General features: G+C 52.0%; 2 protein-coding genes across 4 annotated transcripts; one reads left to right on the top strand and one right to left on the bottom strand.

Annotated features, from left to right (window-relative positions):
- Positions 1–3,158: 3,158 nt before the first annotated feature.
- On the bottom strand, positions 3,159–5,400 carry ISCU (iron-sulfur cluster assembly enzyme). The gene is made up of 5 exons (XM_083373867.1): positions 5,236–5,400; positions 4,510–4,623; positions 4,299–4,409; positions 4,010–4,088; positions 3,159–3,884 (listed from the first exon to the last, which is right to left on the bottom strand). Exons 1-5 carry the CDS (start codon positions 5,383–5,385, stop codon positions 3,787–3,789), a joined length of 552 nt encoding a protein of 183 aa, XP_083229993.1. The 5' UTR covers positions 5,386–5,400; the 3' UTR covers positions 3,159–3,786.
- Positions 5,401–5,663: 263 nt separating this feature from the next.
- SART3 (spliceosome associated factor 3, U4/U6 recycling protein) lies at positions 5,664–17,118 on the top strand. 3 transcript variants are annotated; one of them, XM_083373863.1, is made up of 20 exons: positions 5,664–6,207; positions 7,738–7,864; positions 9,035–9,139; positions 9,349–9,533; positions 9,808–9,913; positions 10,143–10,267; positions 10,623–10,778; positions 11,130–11,268; positions 11,617–11,724; positions 11,935–12,012; positions 12,111–12,169; positions 12,272–12,381; positions 12,801–12,913; positions 13,111–13,187; positions 13,617–13,836; positions 14,281–14,735; positions 15,210–15,362; positions 15,486–15,682; positions 16,111–16,287; positions 16,859–17,118. In XM_083373863.1, exons 1-20 carry the CDS (start codon positions 5,665–5,667, stop codon positions 16,914–16,916), a joined length of 3,291 nt encoding a protein of 1,096 aa, XP_083229989.1. In that variant the 5' UTR covers position 5,664; the 3' UTR covers positions 16,917–17,118. The 3 variants fall into 3 exon arrangements, with proteins under 3 accessions (XP_083229989.1, XP_083229990.1, XP_083229991.1); XM_083373864.1 differs by having other exon boundaries at positions 5,664–6,180; XM_083373865.1 differs by lacking the exons at positions 5,664–6,207; positions 7,738–7,864 and adding an exon at positions 8,391–8,427.
- The last annotated feature ends 263 nt before the right edge of the window (positions 17,119–17,381 follow it).

Raw genomic sequence — 17,381 nt, forward strand, 5'->3', positions numbered from 1 at the left:
CTTGTGTGGCTAAAGTCCAGGTGTGGCAGAAGCTATATGTCCAAACACCTAGAAGTGTGGTTTCTTAAGCTTTAAGATGTGTGCACTTCAACTCCCAGAATTCCCCAGCCAGCACACTTAATTGGTTAATATGGCCAATGTTTTCAAAAAATGGCCCAAATTCAGTAAAATGCCATAGCGGTAATGTTTTCTTTCCCTTGTCTGACCCCTCATAAGCCTACAATAACCCCACATATATTCTTCTCCATTATAGACCTATGTTCCATTAAAAAGAAATAATAAATCAGGCTGCTGTGTATGTGTGGATGAGGATTGGGTGGTTTTCCTGCACTGAATTCCTCTCACTGGCTACTGGAAGGGGGGAGCAAACGCTGTCGCGAAACGACTTTCTCTCCTGGGATTAGAAGAGGAAATAGCCGGCATTCTTGGGCCAGAAGGAGAGCATCAGAGAGGCCTCCAGATGGAGATTTCCACCCTGCCTTCCATCGGGCGTTCCAGATTCTGCCTGCTTTGAAGGCTGAAAGAAGCTCAGCAAAGGGGAGAATTGGGGTGGGGGAAAACAGGCCTTGAGGATGGTGTTTGTGTGGTCCAGGTTTCCAGCAGGCACAAATGTTGACGTGATTCCGGTTTTGGACCTAACTGCCCCTGCCCTGCCCTGCCCTGCCCTTGGCAGCTCTGCCTTCCCCTTGGTCCCTCTTCTGCTTGCAATGAAACTGGACAAGGGTGGCCCTCAGCAAGTTGCCAAAGGTTTGGGGCTCTGTCCTTCGGGATTGTCCCAAAGGTGCTTTTCAAAAGGCACCTGGTTCTATTTCTATTTGCAACTTCTATTCCCCACCATTCAGTCAGAACTGAAGAAGCTTCTTGGATGAGAAGTGAAATGTTTTCAAGGAAACCCCCCACCCCACCTCGAAAGTCCAGCTGCCTTTTGAAAAGCATCTTTGGGACCTTTTCATCAGCAAGAGGATGGGGTGCATCTCTGCAAGCGCTCAACTCCCAGCACAGCCCTTTTAAAAACCCCGATTCTTGATCTGCTTGCACAACCTTTCTCCACTTTATGTCAAGGTCCCCCTTCAGAGGAAGCTTTAATTTGCCATCTGCAACAACCCCGTGGCAAGGTCATTTTGCCAACAAAACACTGGTGTGTGCATGTGAAGGAGAGACAGGAGTGTGCACGAAAGCAAAAGAACCTTCCCCAACTGGTTTTTTTCTTTCCTCTCTTTCTCTGAGCACAAAAGAGCCGAACCTGGGACGGTTTGGCCAGGCTGCTCAAGGAACAAAACCTGCAATGCTTTTTAAACGCTGAGTAGGGAAAAGGTGCTTTTCCTTGAGGCTTCCCCTGCGGGATCCGAGAACCTAGAAAAGGGGGCGTGTTCGTTGGGGGCAGGTGATGATGCTCTCCAGGTATTGGCACCACCACCTGCCACTTTTACAATGCTTTTGGTCTGTGTGTGGGGGAGACAGCCTGACTCAAACTTCGGCTGTTCGACAAGGCAGAGCTTGTGAAGAAAAAGTTAAAATGCTGATCTTGAATTCGGGAGAAACCTCAAGAGGACTAAAAAAGGCTGCTTGGAGCGCTAAAGATGGGGCAGCCTCTTGGAACAAAGGGAGGCTGTAATTTAGCTGTTGCTGTGGGTTGTCTGTGACCAACATGGGCCAGATTTAGAGAAATCTGTCCAATATTTCTGACAGGCAGAGAAAGTTGGAGAGAACATCTACTCCTTTCATTTCTGACCGCCTTCTTCCCACTTCAAGGAGAGCTTCAGCCGAAGCCTCTCTGCCTCCCCTCCCTGCCAGCCTGACTTGAGGTGGTCCCTTATCCAAAGCCCCCTCCCTTCCAGGGCCCTTGAAAGCAGCAATGCCTTTGGCTCCTTCCTGGCTAAATCGGGCTTGCATTTTGTCACCCCAGCTGGCAAGACTCAGAAGAAATTGTACTAGAGAGCTTAGGGCTGCAGGGATGTCTTTGTGGTGCATAAAGGAAGATTTAAAAGAGAAAAGGCAACACTGTCACTATCCAAGCTGTTTCTTGGAGAGATTTTAAAACGGGGACTAGAAAATCATCTGCTATGGAAAACATTTGATTCTAAAACACTGGTGAAAGTGGGCGGACTAAAATGGGCGGATTCAGCCCTTTTGACCGACTCACCTGTTCAGCAGAAGGCACTCTTCAGATCCAAAACATCTCAGAATGGTTTATTTTTAAGCATCTCCTCCTTTCTGCCTTTGAATGAGGAGGCCTTTTGTTGACCGGGATGGCTTCCGAGTGGATTATCCAGTTGCTGGGATCAACGGGAGGCAGACGATGCTTCGGCAGCTGAGGACTGTTTTGGTTGGAAACCTGAGCTGCCAATAAATTATCCCAAATACAGGGTGGCAGCTGGCACTTGACGGGTGAAAAACCTTCCCGTCGCCCACTGTCTGTCGGCCCGCTCTTCTCCCTGGCCTCTGAAGAATGCAGAGGCAACTTTGCTGCCTGGGGTAGCCTTTGCAGAAGTGAATGGCCACGTTGGGGCCGTCCCTATCTGATCAGCCAGCCTGGACGTGTCAATTGATCCCCAATTGAAAAACTGTCTCCTCTGGCGCCTTTGATAGAGCCTATTCCGATTAGGCAGGATTTTTTTTAAAAAAAAATCACCAAGAGGAGCAGCTGCAGTTTTGCACCTGCTGAGAAACGGACGCCTGGTGCACGTTCTACTCTCTCAGGCTGGTTCTCCAGACCGCCCAGAGCTACCAGATTTGGGGAATGAAAAGATCACAAGCTTATAGATACCGCCAGGCAACAGGGGAGAAAGGACAGATTTTTTTAAAAAAAAAAGTGGTCTCCAGACCTGGTACAGTATTTCTCAAGCTTGGCAGCTTGAAGATGGACTTCAACGCCCAGAATTCCCCAGCCAACAAGCAACTCTTTGTTGGCAGATGGGTAGTTTGGCCTTGTGTTTTAAGTTACCAGGCTAGAAGCCAGGAAATGTGAATTCTAGTCCTGCTTAAGCACGAAAGCTGGCTGTATGACTTTGGGTCAGTCCCTCTGTCTCAGCCCATCCAACCTCCCAGGATTGTTGTTATAGGGAAATGAGGAGGAGGGAGTAGTATTAGGTATGTTCTCCGCCTTATTTATAAAAGTAGTAGAGGTGGGATATAAAGAAAACACAAATTAAAAGAACTCGTTTTATAGAACAAACATATATTATCTCTGCATGTGTAGCATGGGCTGAACAGCAAACAAATCTGAAATCTGTGCATACAATCAGGTGAAATAAAATATATATTCCTTTCTTTAAAATTCCAAGCTAGAAAATAACAGAGACCACTTTACTGTATCTATCAGGTTTTTCCCTCGTGTTAGGGGAACACGAAGCCAGCAGCATAAAATTACACTGCTGTTACCTCCAAATCAATGACCAGAAATGTAACTGTAAGCTCAAAGAGTTTCTGTACGGCTCTAAATCTACCCCTGGAGGACCTTCAGAAGTCATATGTCACTGCTTGTTCCTATGGACTCAAGGATCATACTGAAATGGCCCTGGGAATTTTCTTTGTAACTAAGCTTTAATCTCCCTTCAGGGACCATCCTAAGGCTACAAATCAAATCTCATCACACACATAAAGGAAAAGAAGCCAAGAGCAAAAAGCTGCGGCATCCTGTTGGCTGTAGTATTCTTAACATTGTGCGTACGAGTTGTGCATCTTTCCAAAATACAGATGTTGATGGCTCAGCTCCTAGATGTTCTGCTGAGGCTACAAGTGGAATGAAGGGAAGCTGGCTTCCAGGTCTCGCAGTGCAAAGGAGCCCTACATACTGGCTGCATTCTTCTCGGGTCCAGTGGTGTTTGGCCCCTGCTTCAGCTTGTAATCCGCCAAGGCAGCCTTGATGGCATCTTCCGCAAGCACTGAGGAGGAGAAGGAGAGGGAGATAGAAGCTGCCAAAGCCTGCAAGCACGTGCTGCTGCTTCCAGCGGGGGAAACAAAGATCTCCAGGAACACAATCAACAGCCCCAGTGAAAATCCTACTCACTCGAGCAGTGCAGTTTTACTGGCGGCAGGCAGAGCTCTTTAGCAATATCTGTGTTTTTTATCTTCAAGGCTTCATCAACCTGAAACTGACGCAAATTGATAGTTTAGCAAGGCATGGGTAGCTCTTGGTAACTCTTTCCCAAGGATCTCACTGATAAAGAGGTTCTCACATTATTTTACGTGAGACTCTGCCCCACCAAGGCTGAGGTTTCACAAATGTCCTCAAAGAGGATGGAAGGCGGGACCCAACTCCCAATTAAATAGGGCCAAGGATTTTGAAATGGACGTACCGTCTTCCCTTTCACCCACTCAGTCGCCAAAGAACTTGAAGCGATTGCTGACCCACAGCCAAACGTCTTAAACCTGGCATCAATGATTTTCCCGTTTTCGTCCACCTCGACCTGAGGGTAGTTAAAAGACACCAATTGCCCGTCAGGAGAAAGCTAACAGAAAGGGATGGGACATGCTGAACTTCCTGGGGAAAGCAGGGCCTTTGCTTACTTGCAATTTCATGACATCCCCACAGGCCGGAGCCCCCACAAGGCCAGTGCCCACGTTCTTTGCCTTCTTGTCCAGGGAACCGACATTCCTGGGGTTCTCGTAGTGATCCACGACCTGAAAGGGAAAATTCGGGGCATAAAGAAGACGATCCTTGAGTAGTTGAGAGAGAATTCTCCTAATAGAGGAGAACACTGGGCTCCTCTCTACCACCTTCCAGCTTGTTTGGAGGCTGCAAAACGTGATCTTTGAACTCCCTAAAACTGAGGCTGGGAGGCGTATTCGCCCCCCCCCCCCAATCGCTGAGAGGAGGTTAAGGACGACTGCAGGGCATCGGGGCTCTTGGGCTCCCCTCTTTCCGCCGGGCTCCCCGCTATCCGGCCCAGCCAAGCCCCAGGCGCTTCGATTTCGCTGAACGGGCTTGGCTGCTTTCCAGGCAGAGGCGGCCCAAGAGGGCAATCGCACAGCCCCGGGCGCTCCCCCGGGAAACAGACCACCGCGCCCGGCCCGGCGAGCGGGGATCCGTCTCCCTCACGCCCCACAAGCCCCAGCCCGCGATCCTTGCTCCCTTCCCACGACCCGCGCCCTGTAGCCTCTCCTCGGACAACCTGGGCCAGCTCGGCGCTCTCGAGGGGCGGGGCTGCCACTCCCGTTATCGGGACTGATGGGAGCTGTAGTCCCTCGGGGGCGCCGGACCGCCTCCCGCCTCCCCTCTGCGGCCCGGCCCACCTTCTCGTGGTAGCCCGCGGCCGGCGGAGGCCGGGCCAGGCCGGGCCTGAGCAGCACCGCGGCCCGAACGCCGCTCGCCCGCAGCGCCGCCATCTTGTCTGTTTTGCTGGTACTGCGTCGCTGCCGCCGCGGTGACGCACGGAGCGTCATTAGAGGGCGGGCGACGCGCCCGTGACGCCATCACATCGCGCCAGGGCGAAAAGCGCGAAGCCGCCAAACCGCGCCCACTTCGCCTTCGAGGAGGGAGGTTAGCCGCTCGCTGGCTGCCAGGTATTTCCTCGCGCTCTCTTCGGCCTGGCCTCCCTGTTCAGGAGAAGCAAGCGCTGCCGCCTCGCCCCCAAATAGCGCAACCCGCGTGTTACCGCTTCATATAGATTTTATTTCATTTTCTACTCGGTCTGGTTCCCCGCCCCCCCTCCCTCCTGGCGCATGGGCAAGTCCAAAGCCCTGCACGGAGGGCGGGGGGGGCGCTTCTTCCTCCCAGGGGTCTTTGCGGCAGATCTCAGGCCCCTTCCCCGCGCCTGCCCTCGTAGCTGCCTGTCTGAAGCGGGGCCCAGAACTCCTCCTTCCCGCTGGCCGCTCTTCCCGCCCCCTTCGGCCCGGAGTCTAAAACCTCACCGGAGGCTCAAAACCGCCCGTTTAAAGGTTTACGAGCCCGGCTCTCCCCGCGCGGGGTCTTCTCCATTCAGGCAGCGGTTCGGACAGCCCGAGAGCCCGTCGCACGAGCCTACCCACGCAGGGCGTCCTCGGAGCGCGATGTCGGAGCGGGAGCGCGAGCTGGCGGCCCTCGCGGCGATGGAGAGCTGCAATGACGGCGAGTGCGTGCAGGACGGTCAGTTCTCCGACGACGGCGAGGAGGAGGAGGAGGAGGAGGACGAGAAGTACCCCTGCGCCTGCTTCTGCGGCTACAGCAGCGAGCGCGGCCTGGGCGTCGCGGAGAGGCAGGTCGAGATCGATCGCCTGGATTGCAGGGTTGGGGGGCGGGGGGCGGGGCCTCGGGCAGGCCGGCCACGCCCACTCCTTTCCCCGCCCCGGGCCACCACGACCCATCCTCCACGACCCGGTTCCCTGGTTCCCTTCCGGGAGGGAGGAGGGGGCTCCGTGGTAGCCGCAGCAGGAGATCCGTACGGCAGCGTTAGCCTCGTGCCCCCTCGGGCTTCCTCCTTCCCTTTGATGCTTGATCCTTGCTGCGTGGGGGTGTGCGCCTACACGTGTGTGTACCTGGTACGGTTAGGCGTGCGACGTGTTCCACTGAGAGCGGGCAACTACATTTCATTTTTGATGTGTGCCGTTGTGCCCACAGTAAAAAAAAATGACAATAAAGGTTTATCTTACCTTACCGTATGGAGCTCGGCCTCAGTGGGCCGCCTGGAGGGAGGAAGGGGGCTGGGGGCATTCAAAGGAAGGCTGTGTGGCTGCCTGGGGGGAGATTGCATGGGGACCCTCCCGCGCCTCTAGTATGTAGAGTCCTTGACGTACGACCACAATCGAGCCCGGCATTTCCATTTCTAAGCGAGACAGTTGCTCAAGTGCGTTTTCCGAATCCGGCTTCCCCATTGACTTTACTGGTAAGAAGGTTGCAAAGGCAGAAAGAATCACGTGACCCCCGACACACACACACACACGGATACTGTGACTGACATCAACACGAGCCAGTTGCCAAGAGGCCGAATTTTGATCACGTGACTGTCGGGGAGGCTGCAACGGTCGTTAAGTGTGAAAAGCCATTGCAGCTTTGCACGGCCGCTAAACGAATGATAGTCAGTGGAGGACTACCTGCAGTCTACCCTGATGATGGCAGAGCAACAATCGGGGACTTGGGTCTCCTCCCAGGATCTCCAGGGCAACCCACAAGAGAGGTGGCTCCCGTCATTAAAAGAGAATCGCTTCCCGGCAGATTTTCTGCTTGAGGGCAGTCCTGCCTCTCCCCCCCACTTTGGGAAGGTGTATTCCCCAGAACAGGGACTCATGCAGAGAATTTAACGTGAAGGTGAATCTATTGTTTCCTCTTCTTACGCCCTGCATGAGCACATTCTGCCCGGGGGAGGTGAGCATGCGTACATTGCTGGCCGTGATATTCTGCATTAGCTGGTGCGAATTTTGGGTTTATACCATTTTATCCTGCAGATTCAATTTCCAGTGTGTCAAGATTCCACTGAGCCTTACACTTTAGCTAGGTAGCCTAAAAAGGATTTCTTTCCATCTTGGTTCCACTGTAAACAGTCCATAAGCTGCACGCGTTTCTTGGTCTAACAGTGGATTAGGGATCTCTAGTGCAATCTGCAGCTCCCAATCTGGTGCTTTGTTGCCTTGACTATGAGATGTTCCCAAGCAGCGGCGGGATAATTAATGTACTGCACGGAAGAGCCCTTCTGATCTTGGTGCCTGTTTATTCCATAAGTAAAATTTGCCAAAATCCCTGGATGGCATTTGTTAGTAGCTTTTAGCTAGGTTTCTATAGGGCTGCATAAATAAAATTACTGTTTTGACAACGGTTTTTAGCTGGGCATCATTCCCTATGATTACAACAATCACCTGGAATGGATAAAATTTTTCCGTGAAGAAGGAGAACTCCGTAGGCTTCAGTCAGCCCGCCAGCACATGAGTCAGCTTTATCCTCTCACTGAAGGTAGGCAAAATCTTTTGCTCTTGTTTTGTTCTATTTTGTAAAACATAAATGGAAATTGGACACTGAGTGATCACAGAAAAATTTCCTCCATAAACGAAATGGTTAGAGTTGTATGTAAAGTTTGCACGTAGAGTGAAAACTTTTTAACATGCATTTTCAACTGGAGCACTTAGTAAGAGTAAAAAGTTGGGTGGTTGTGTTTCCCCACCTCCCTTGATATGGCAGAGTTTTAAAAAATACTGTCCTGTTTTATCTTAGTGACCCTGTCGCCAGTGAAAATAACCGGACTTTGCATTCCTACCTCCAAAGACTCCCAGGATACTTTCTTTTGGGGCGATGTGCGTTCCTACTGCCGTATTAGGGGTTGGGGTATATACGCTACATTTATCTAAATTTTTTATTGTGCAGACTCAGTCTGAACTGACTGTGGGGTAGAGTTGCTTGAAAACCTTAGCAGAAAGGCAGCCAGCTTGTTCATTTTGTGTTGCATTCACACCAGGTCCAGTTTTGACAACATCAAAGATTGTATTCTTAGGTGAAAATGGACAGTGATTTGTACTGCTGTGAGTCCTGTTAAATGTGCAAGTGCTGCTGTTTTTTAAACAAAGATGGCTCCTGCGCCGTGGCTTTTGCTCGTTTCCCAGATCAGGGAGGGAGGGAAGAAATTTGGCAATTTAAAGGGGGGAGCAATATTCAAGATTGGCTCAATCGCCAAAGCTTTGAGGCAAACATTTTGTGCGGGTTTTAAATGAAAGCTGAAGTTTCTTAATTAAGTTGCATGTTTTATCTTCTGTTCTCTGGGTTGTATTAAAAATGGCAGCTTTGCTGTAATTTTAGTTAAAATTACTAGTGATTTACTTGTGGCACCACTAAATTGCCGCCAGATGTTTGGCGCCATCATGATGGAAACCAAGCATTTACCTTAGATAATTATTTAAATTAAATTTGTTTCAGAGAAGATTTTGGTTTCTTGAGATGTAAGTGGAACGTAGCTGTGTGAACGAACATCTGTTCAGACTTAAACCTTGTTGAGTTTAGTAGAATCTAAATATAGACTAATACTTATTTGGACCTGCCTTAGTAATAACGTTATTTGGCAACATCTTTCCCCGGATCAAACTCTGTTAGCGTTCTAACCTTCTTTGGATGTGGCTTCTCCCGTTTCAACAGATCTGTGGCTAGAGTGGCTGAAGGATGAGATGTCACAGGGTACAGAAGACGCGAAGCGGGAGAAGCTTTACGAGCTTTTTGAGAGAGCTGTGAAAGACTACATCTGTAAGTTTAGTTTTAAATGGATGTTCTTTCAGGCACAAAGTGCCAGGGAATAACAAACCGAGATAAACAACAGCCAGACGGATTCAACCCCAAAACAGGTTCTGCAAAGAACTTACCCTGTTGGAGGAAACGAAACATTCAGAGCTAACTTTTAGCTTCTTTTCCCATAAGCAGGAAAAAGTGATTGCCACCTTGGGGGTCTTTTCTAGGTCCTAAAATCTGGCTGGAGTACGCCCAGTTCTCCATTGGGGACATCGGCCGGGAAGGAGGGATAGAGAGAGTTCGCTCAATAATGGAACGGGCGCTCATCGCCGTCGGCCTCCACGTGACCCAAGGAGCTGCTATTTGGCAGGTCTATCGGGAGTTTGAAAACGCCTTGCTGGCGACAATGAAGGTAAAAGCCCCGGCGTGCTCCGCTCCACTGCCTGGTCAGGAGACGGTTCCCCAGAGGGTGGGTGTGTTTTGTAGGACGTCAAGACCAGTGACGGCAATGGCGTTTTGGCATTTAGGCTTTGATACCATCCGATAGTTGAGCTCTGTAGGGCTGCGAGACTTTCTTTTTTCACGCATGTGCATCCTTTAGCTGCCGTTGGGACTCCGGTCCTCTTCTGCTGCTTAGGACAAACGCTGACGCCTGTGCTTTGTCCCTTTCCCCCACCCCCCGCCAGCCACCCCCGGACTGCGTCCCAACCCCTGAACAGCAGCGGGCCTTCAAATTGCAACTCGAGAGGATCCATGCGCTCTATCGTCGGGAGCTGTCGGTTCCCCTGATAGGTGAGGATCGCCCGCAGACTTTGTGGCTTGCCTCTCCATCCGAGGCCTGCCCCGGAAATGCTTCGGCTTCTTGTTCCTCAATTCCAGCAGGAATCAGTGGCCGAGTTTTGCACGGGACACCCAAAGCCAAAGCAGCCGCAGGGTGGCTTAAGGTGAGGGAAGGGACTCGGAGTCTGTGCTCCCCTATGCTGGCTGAAATGGGCTCCTCTCTCCCTCTTGCTCTCTGGAGACATGGAATCAGCATTTTTGGAATACGAAAACTGGACCGAGGAGCCGATCCCGGAGGCAGTGCTGCAAAACTACGTGAAGGCTGTGCAGCAGTTGCGGAAGTACAAGCCCTACGAAGAGGACCTGGTAAGTGGCTTCCCTCAGAGTCCGTGGGCCGGGGGTGCCTTCCTTCCCCAGGCCACCGTCGCAGGTCTCCTTTCAAGGTGCTCGCTTCCAAAGGACAGCGATTGGGAATTGGCATCTTCTCTCGAGGCTCGTCAGGGGAGGAGGAACAAAATTGCTTCTAAGTCTGTGTCAAATTTGTTGTATCTAAACGGTATTCTTTTTCAGAACTTTCTGGGATTGTCTCTCCCCCCCCCTCTTTTGGGGAAGTTTTATGCTGAGCAATTGAATGTAACCTTTTTTTGGGGGGGGGATTCCTAATGGTTTCTTTTCCCTTTTCCTACTTCCCTGAAAGAGCTTTCTGCCTTTCTTGTTCCAGCTGATAGCTAAAGCCCCAAAGCTGGCCGAATACCAAGCTTATGTAGATTTTGAGCTGAAGATTGGGGATCCAGCTCGCATTCAGCTGATCTATGAGCGTGCCCTGGTTGAGAACTGCCTTGTGTCAGATCTCTGGGTTCGTTACATTCAGTACTTGGTAAGTGCCTCCGTCAGCAAGCTCTTTCCCGTCTTGTGTCCTTCTGATGAGAAGGACTTTCCCGGATCTCATCAGGTTAACCAGAGTAACTCTTGTTAAAAGAACTTCAGATCCTCAGGAAATTCAGATCTCGATATTGCTAGCTCTCTGGAGGGATAACTCAGTGTAGTCTCTGGCCTTTTCTCTGGCTTCTGAGATTTTAATCCTTTCTCTGTGAAGGGCTCCGGGTCTCTGAGCAGAGGTTCCCTCTCACTGGAGTGCTGCTGCGGCACCCAACGCCCCCTTCTGGGTTATGTAGAACCACAGCAGCTTAACCGGCCTTCAGCTGAGATGGCTTGCTTCCTTTTGTAGGACAGGCAGCTGAAGGCAGAGGAGGTGGTGCTTTCCGCTTGCCAGCGAGCGGTCAGAAATTGCCCCTGGACTGTCAAGCTGTGGAGCCAGTACCTGCTGGCCATGGAGAGGCATCACGTCGAGCACCAGAAAGTATCAGGTAGGATCAAGAGACCTGCCAGGATTCGAAAAGGCTTCCCTTTTCCGAGGCCAGCGGGGGCTTCACAGCTCGGAAGTCACACAATGCTCCAGTCCTGTTTGTGTGATTTTCTTCAAGCGGTAGACTTTCTCGGGGACGCTGGCTGGTTTTGTTTATTTGTTTTTTTAACCCGGAGCAACTCTGCCTGCTCTCCAGGCCTTGTGCTGGGAAGGGAGACGGTGCTGGCTGTCTCCCTCTGTCTTTGAGGGCTCGTCCTGCCTCAGGCTGAGTATTCAAGAGTGGAAGAACGTAGGCTGCTGAAGTTCTGTTCGCCCTTATTTATTAATTTCTTGTTTCCCCCTCTGTCAGAATCCTTTGAAGAGGCTTTGAAAGCTGGCTTCCTTGAGGCCACGGATTACATGGAAATTTGGCAGACGTACCTGGATTACCTTCGGAGAAGGGTGGACTTTACTCAAGGTGACTAACTGGTTGAGGAGGACGCTAAGCCTTTTGGCACAGCCTCCAGTTTGGGCTTCATTCTTCCAAATTCCAGCTAGTAGTAATTTTTGTCCCAGGGCAACGTGGCCTAAATGCTCACCCGCTTAAGAAAACACTCCTTGCTTCTAGAAAGCTAGTTCCCCAGGGGTGGCTTCTGAATGGCTGTGCTATCTCCTTGCTGTTTTTAAGACTCGAGTAAGGAGTTGGAAGAGCTTCGGTCAGCCTTTGCCCGTGCCGTCAAATATTTAAAGGAAGATGTTCCACAACGTAGGTTGCCTTTCATTTTTTTTTTTAAAAAAGGAATTTTTTCTGCTACGTGTATTTACGAGCAGAAATAATTGTGGCTTAATTCTGTGTTCTTGCAGAGTTTCTCGGGAACGAAGATCCTTCCTGTATCGTCTTGCAGGTCTGGGCCAGGATTGAGGTGACCTTAACTTAGGCTATTGTTAGCTTTTATTTTCTTATCTCTTGGGGGGGCACCCATGGATACGTTCAGATTATATTAATAGGGGCCTCCCCCCCCCAGGCTCGCTTGTGCAACAACATGCAGAAAGCACGAGAACTCTGGGACTCCCTCATGGCCAGCGGGAACGCAAAATACGCCAACATGTGGTTGGAGTATTACAACCTGGAGCGGTAAGAGGGAGTCCTGTCAGCCCAGGGGAGCAGCTCTTGGTACTTGCTGCGCTCCACGGCTTGTGAGTGGTCGGGAGGGGGTGCCTGGAGACCCCGTCCCGTTTGTGTCGGAGGCACCGTTTAAGGCTTCTGGGTTGAAAGGGTGAGCCGGTGACATCACCATTGCCCGGGGGGGGGAGGAGAGGGGGAGGGGGGCTCCTTTCCTGTCCCCATCAGGCAGCTCAGAGAGAATGAATGCACGTAGCCACGTTTTGCTTGCTGGCCCCAACTGGGAGGAAGAAGCACCCGCCTGAGGTGTTGTTGGGCTGCTGCACGCCTGCTCTTGTCCCACCGGGGCCTCCCCCACAGGAGACCAAAGTCTGGCTCAGTTGTGTCTCTTTGGCTGCATCCCTCCCTCCCTCCCCCCCCCCCGGCTGCAGGGCACACGGGGACCTCCCCCACTGCAGGAAAACTTTGTACCGGGCCGTGCAGCACACCCAGGACTACCCAGAGCACATCTGTGAGGTGCTGCTCACGCTGGAGAGAATTGAAGGTCAGCAGCCCCCACATCCTGCTCGGGTTGAGATCGGGGAGCCCATCGTCCTGTGCAAATTCATCCTTCAGAAGCCTGCGTTCCTCGCTCTTCCCCCCCCCCCCAGAGTGGCTTAGTTCAGGGAGCCCTTCCCCCTCCCCCCGTCATTCAGCAGGACGGAATGTCAGAGAACAACCTCCTTCCCTGTCCTCTCACAGGCACTTTAGAAGACTGGGACGCGGCGGTCCAGAAGACGGAAACCCGGCTGGCTCGAATTAAAGAGCAGAGAGCAAAGGTGAAGGGTTTGTGGTTGTTTTTTTCCTTTTTGAAAAACAGACACTCTCCTCTTGAAAGTAAAGGTGGGCTGGGGTCTCTGAGAGCGCCTTACCTGCTTTCTGGAGGTCTCCTGTGGATACGAGCAGAAAGATGGGCCTAAGTCTTAACAGCGATGGACACGCTTTGCTGCTTCAGAGTGGAGGGCGCTGTGGATGAGAACAGCGGCTTTTAGCCTCCTTTGGAGGGATTCGGGGGGGGGTTCACCCTAATTCTCTTCCCCTTGTGGGGGATGGGCCACGGTCCGAAGACCTCCCGTATTCCCTTCCCGCATTACTCCACGGCGATGCCTCGGAGTGGGCACCCCTGTTGCCAGCTCAGCAGTTGCAGCCCAGAAGGGAGGAAAAGCCCAGATTGGCGCTTCTGCTCATGTGTCTGCTTGTCCTCTTAGGAGGCGGAAAGGGAGGCTGCCCTGGCGAAGCAGAAGGAGGAGAGAAGAGCGGAGCAGCGCAGGGAAGCTCGGGCGAAGAAACAGGCCGCCAGAGAGGCCAGGAAGCAGGAGGAAGAGAAAAAAGCGGAGCAGCGCAGGGAAGCTCGGGCGAAGCAAAGAGCCGCCAAAGAGGCCGAGCCCCAAGCCGGAGTCAAGCGGAAGGCAGACGGCGATGAGTGGGGTGAGGAGGAGGAGGAGGAAGGCAGCAGCATCTCTCTGGTCATGCTCTGCTTCTGGGTTTTGGTGTTTGGGATTCTTCGGGGTGATGAGGAAGCTGGAATGGGGGGGAGGGGAGAATCCTGATTTGGTTTGACCTGGCTTTTTAGCAAAAGGTGCTGAGAGTCCCATAAGCCATCGTGGCATAACGGATCACGTTCCTGTTACCTTCTCTCTGAAGTGGTACCTATTTATCTACTCGCTTTTGCATGTTTTCATGCTGCTAGGTGGGCAGGAGCTGGGGCAAATAACGGGCTCACCCTTTTGCACAGCACTCAGGTCTTGAACCCGGGCTGTCAGCTTCCCATCTGGCAAGCTCAGCCTCTTTTAACTGCTGAGCCATCAGCCCCCCCCCCCCCCCAAGGCAGGTCCTTAGCAACCTCTGAATCCCTTCGTGTTCCCTGAGCAGTCGAAGTGGCTACCAAGAGGCCGAAGGGCAGCAGCGGGGAAATGTCGAGTGAAGAGGAAGAGGAAGCGATGGCCACGAGAGTCTCTGCAAGGACCTTGCCTTCAAAGGCCGACTTCCAGCCAGAGGAAGAAGCAGCAGCAGCTGCCAAGTGGAAAGACACACCCAAAGTGCTCCACGACAGCAAGAAGGAGGGCCTCACCGTCTTTGTCAGCAACCTCTCCTACAACATGGCCGAGCCGGAGGCAAAACTCCGAGACCTTTTTGCCAGCTGCGGGGAAGTGGCCGAAGTCCGCCCCATTTTCAACAATAAAGGGATGTTCCGCGGCTACTGTTACGTGGAATTCAAGGAGACCAGGTCAGCTCTGCAGGCCTTCAGTCTGGACCGGAGAGTGGTGGAAGGCAGGCCGATGTTTGTCTCTCCGTACGTGGATAAAAGCAAGAATCCGGATTTCAAGGTAGCCCTGCCGTCGCTGGAGGGAGTGGGGGGGGGGCAGGATCAGCAAGTCTGCTTGTAGGGGAGGGAATGGCTCCTGAACTGCACAGAAGCAAGTCAGCCAAAGAGCCACTGCAGGGCCACGCTGGTGGTAAGGCTGTCCCCGTGTATAGAAAACAGATGTGGAATTTCCCTTTAGACCAGTGGGCTCCAAACTGGGCAAGTTGAAGACTTGTGGACTTCAGCTCCCAGAATTCCCCAGCCAGCTGGCTGGGGAATTCTGGGAGCTGAAGTCCACAAGTCTTCAAGTTGCCCAGTTAGGAGCCCCCAACTTCAGAAACAAGGCTGAAGATCAGAAGCTTGAGCCTAACATGGGAAGTGTGAAACTTTTTAAAGGAAACACCAAGTTGAATATAGAACCCATCCCTGAAAACACACAAACACCCCCCACCCCCGCAGGCCTGTGCTTGAGCTTTCTTCCTCTGCCCTCCTGCAGGTGTTCAAGTACAGCACCGCTCTGGAGAAGCACAAGCTCTTCATCTCCGGCCTGCCCTTTTCGTGCACGAAGAAGGAGTTGGAAGAGGTCTGCAAAACTCACGGGAACGTGAAGGATATCCGACTGGTCACCAACCGATCTGGCAAACCCAAGGTGTGCTTTGGGGGGGGGGTGCCCTCGCCGCCTTGCCCGCCCAACAGGAATTAGGGGAGGGGGATGTTGGGGAGCTGTCTTTGGAAAAAGAGGAATCCAGAGCAGGCTTGTTTCACCCCTCAGGGCTTGGCCTACGTGGAGTTTGAGAACGAAACACAGGCTTCCCAGGCGGTTCTGAAGATGGACGGGCTGGCCATTATGGACCACATCATCAAAGTTGCCCTCAGCAACCCTCCGGCTCGGAGGGGTCCCGAGGGGCCGGAAGCGGTGGGGAAACCGTCCCAAAGTCAGGATCCGGGTCTCCAGCAGGCTTCGGGCGCGTGAGTGTTTTGAGCCCAGAGCTCCAGAATGAACCTTATTTAAGCAGAGGGTTTTTCATTTAACCTGAGCCTTTGGGGTTTCTCATTTCGGAAGCTTTCAGGCTGCTGGGAAATCAGTTGAGTTTTATTTTGCGTACTTGAAGTTTTTAGATTTATTTACAGCATCAGCTAGATGAACATTATGGGGCAAACAGCCGTCAACGTGTCTGGAAAGCGAGAAATTAGCAAGGCTGTGTGTGGATTACTCAGAAACGAGCACCCTGCAGCTGAAGGAACTCTAAAATTGGGATTGTGGTCTGGAATTGTTTGGAGAAACTGGAGTCCTGGCTGGCTGCCTGGGTTCCCTCGCTCAGTAGCGGTGAGGCCTTCATCTTCCAAGCGCGTGAAGGGCCCTCCTGTTGCTGCATCGTGGTCTGTTCCTTCCACAGCCGTCGCAAGGGAAGAACCCAGCTGTCGATGGTCCCTCGTGTCTTGCAGCGTCCCAGAAACCCAGCAGCCAAGGCAGAGAACGGCGTGGTGCAGAAACCGCCCGCGACGCCCTCACCGTCTGCGGAAAAGCCCAAGATGATGTCTAACTCGGACTTTATCGACATGATCCGGAAAAAGTGAGCCACTGCCCTTGACCAGCAAAGCGGGGGGCTGCCAAGGCCCCCCGGAAGTCATTGGCTGGTCTTTCCCCGTAGCAGACGCTGCGACTGATCGTGGCTTCCCTCCGATTCCAGTTTGAACTTTACGTCCACCGAAAGCCCGAACAGGGAGGGGTCGATTCCCTGCCCCCTTGAATTATCAGAGGGCAAAGTTATTGAGTTGGGGGGTATGCGAGGAATTTGTTGAAAATGGCTTTAAACGCTCCCTCATATTGGGGGTTTCATGTGGCGAGAGCTCACTTTGAGGCTGAACGCAGTATGTTTTAATAGTTGGGTTTTTTCAGCTGTTCTCCAAATGGAGAGTTTAATGTGAATTGAGTCTCGATCTAGTTTATACAAGTCCCACAGCAGGTGCTGAGCTAAGTTAGGCAGCTTAGGAGCCAACAAATAGTCCAGAGCCTCCTCTTGTACAAAATGAATATAAATAGCAGATGCGAGAAACTTCACCATAATGGCCTATTTTAGTATTGGGGTAGAAGGGAAGGTGTTTCTATTGCTCAAGAGTTTGAGTGAGTCTTTTTATATACAGACCCAGCATCCACTCCTTGGTTTGTGGACATGAAGACCCATCTTTGACCTTTCATTGACCCAGCACTAGAGGGATGGACTTTCTGCGCAGCTTCACTGTTTACGTTTGCCAAGTTGGTGCAGTGGTCTCTAGCCAGTTCCGTTTGGGTCCTTGAGATGTTCGGTTTGCAACTTGTTTTTTTTTAAAGTTCTATACAATGTGAAGTGTGAGCCTGCGGCGTTTCCCCCTTTGGGTTCATTAAAGTTGTTCTTGCAATTTGAGCGAGTGTTGCTGCTTATTTGACCTGACAAGCTGAGGGTGGTGGGCGCCTGTGTGTGCAGAAATGGGAAGAAGATGCTAGGGTATTTTTTTAAAAAAACTTCTGCATTTTGAACCTTTAAGCACATTTTTTAGGGGGGACCCCCCCCCCGGTCTCCGATTTGTTGGATTTCAAATCCAATCATCCTGTTTTGTAGATAGGCAGGCCCTGGATGCTGGAAGGGATTAACTGGGCCGCTAGCTTCCCCCCTTTGCATGGTTCCTC

Source organism: Vipera ursinii, assembly GCF_947247035.1.
Source record: "Vipera ursinii genome assembly, chromosome: 14".
Lineage (NCBI taxonomy): Eukaryota > Metazoa > Chordata > Lepidosauria > Squamata > Viperidae > Vipera > Vipera ursinii.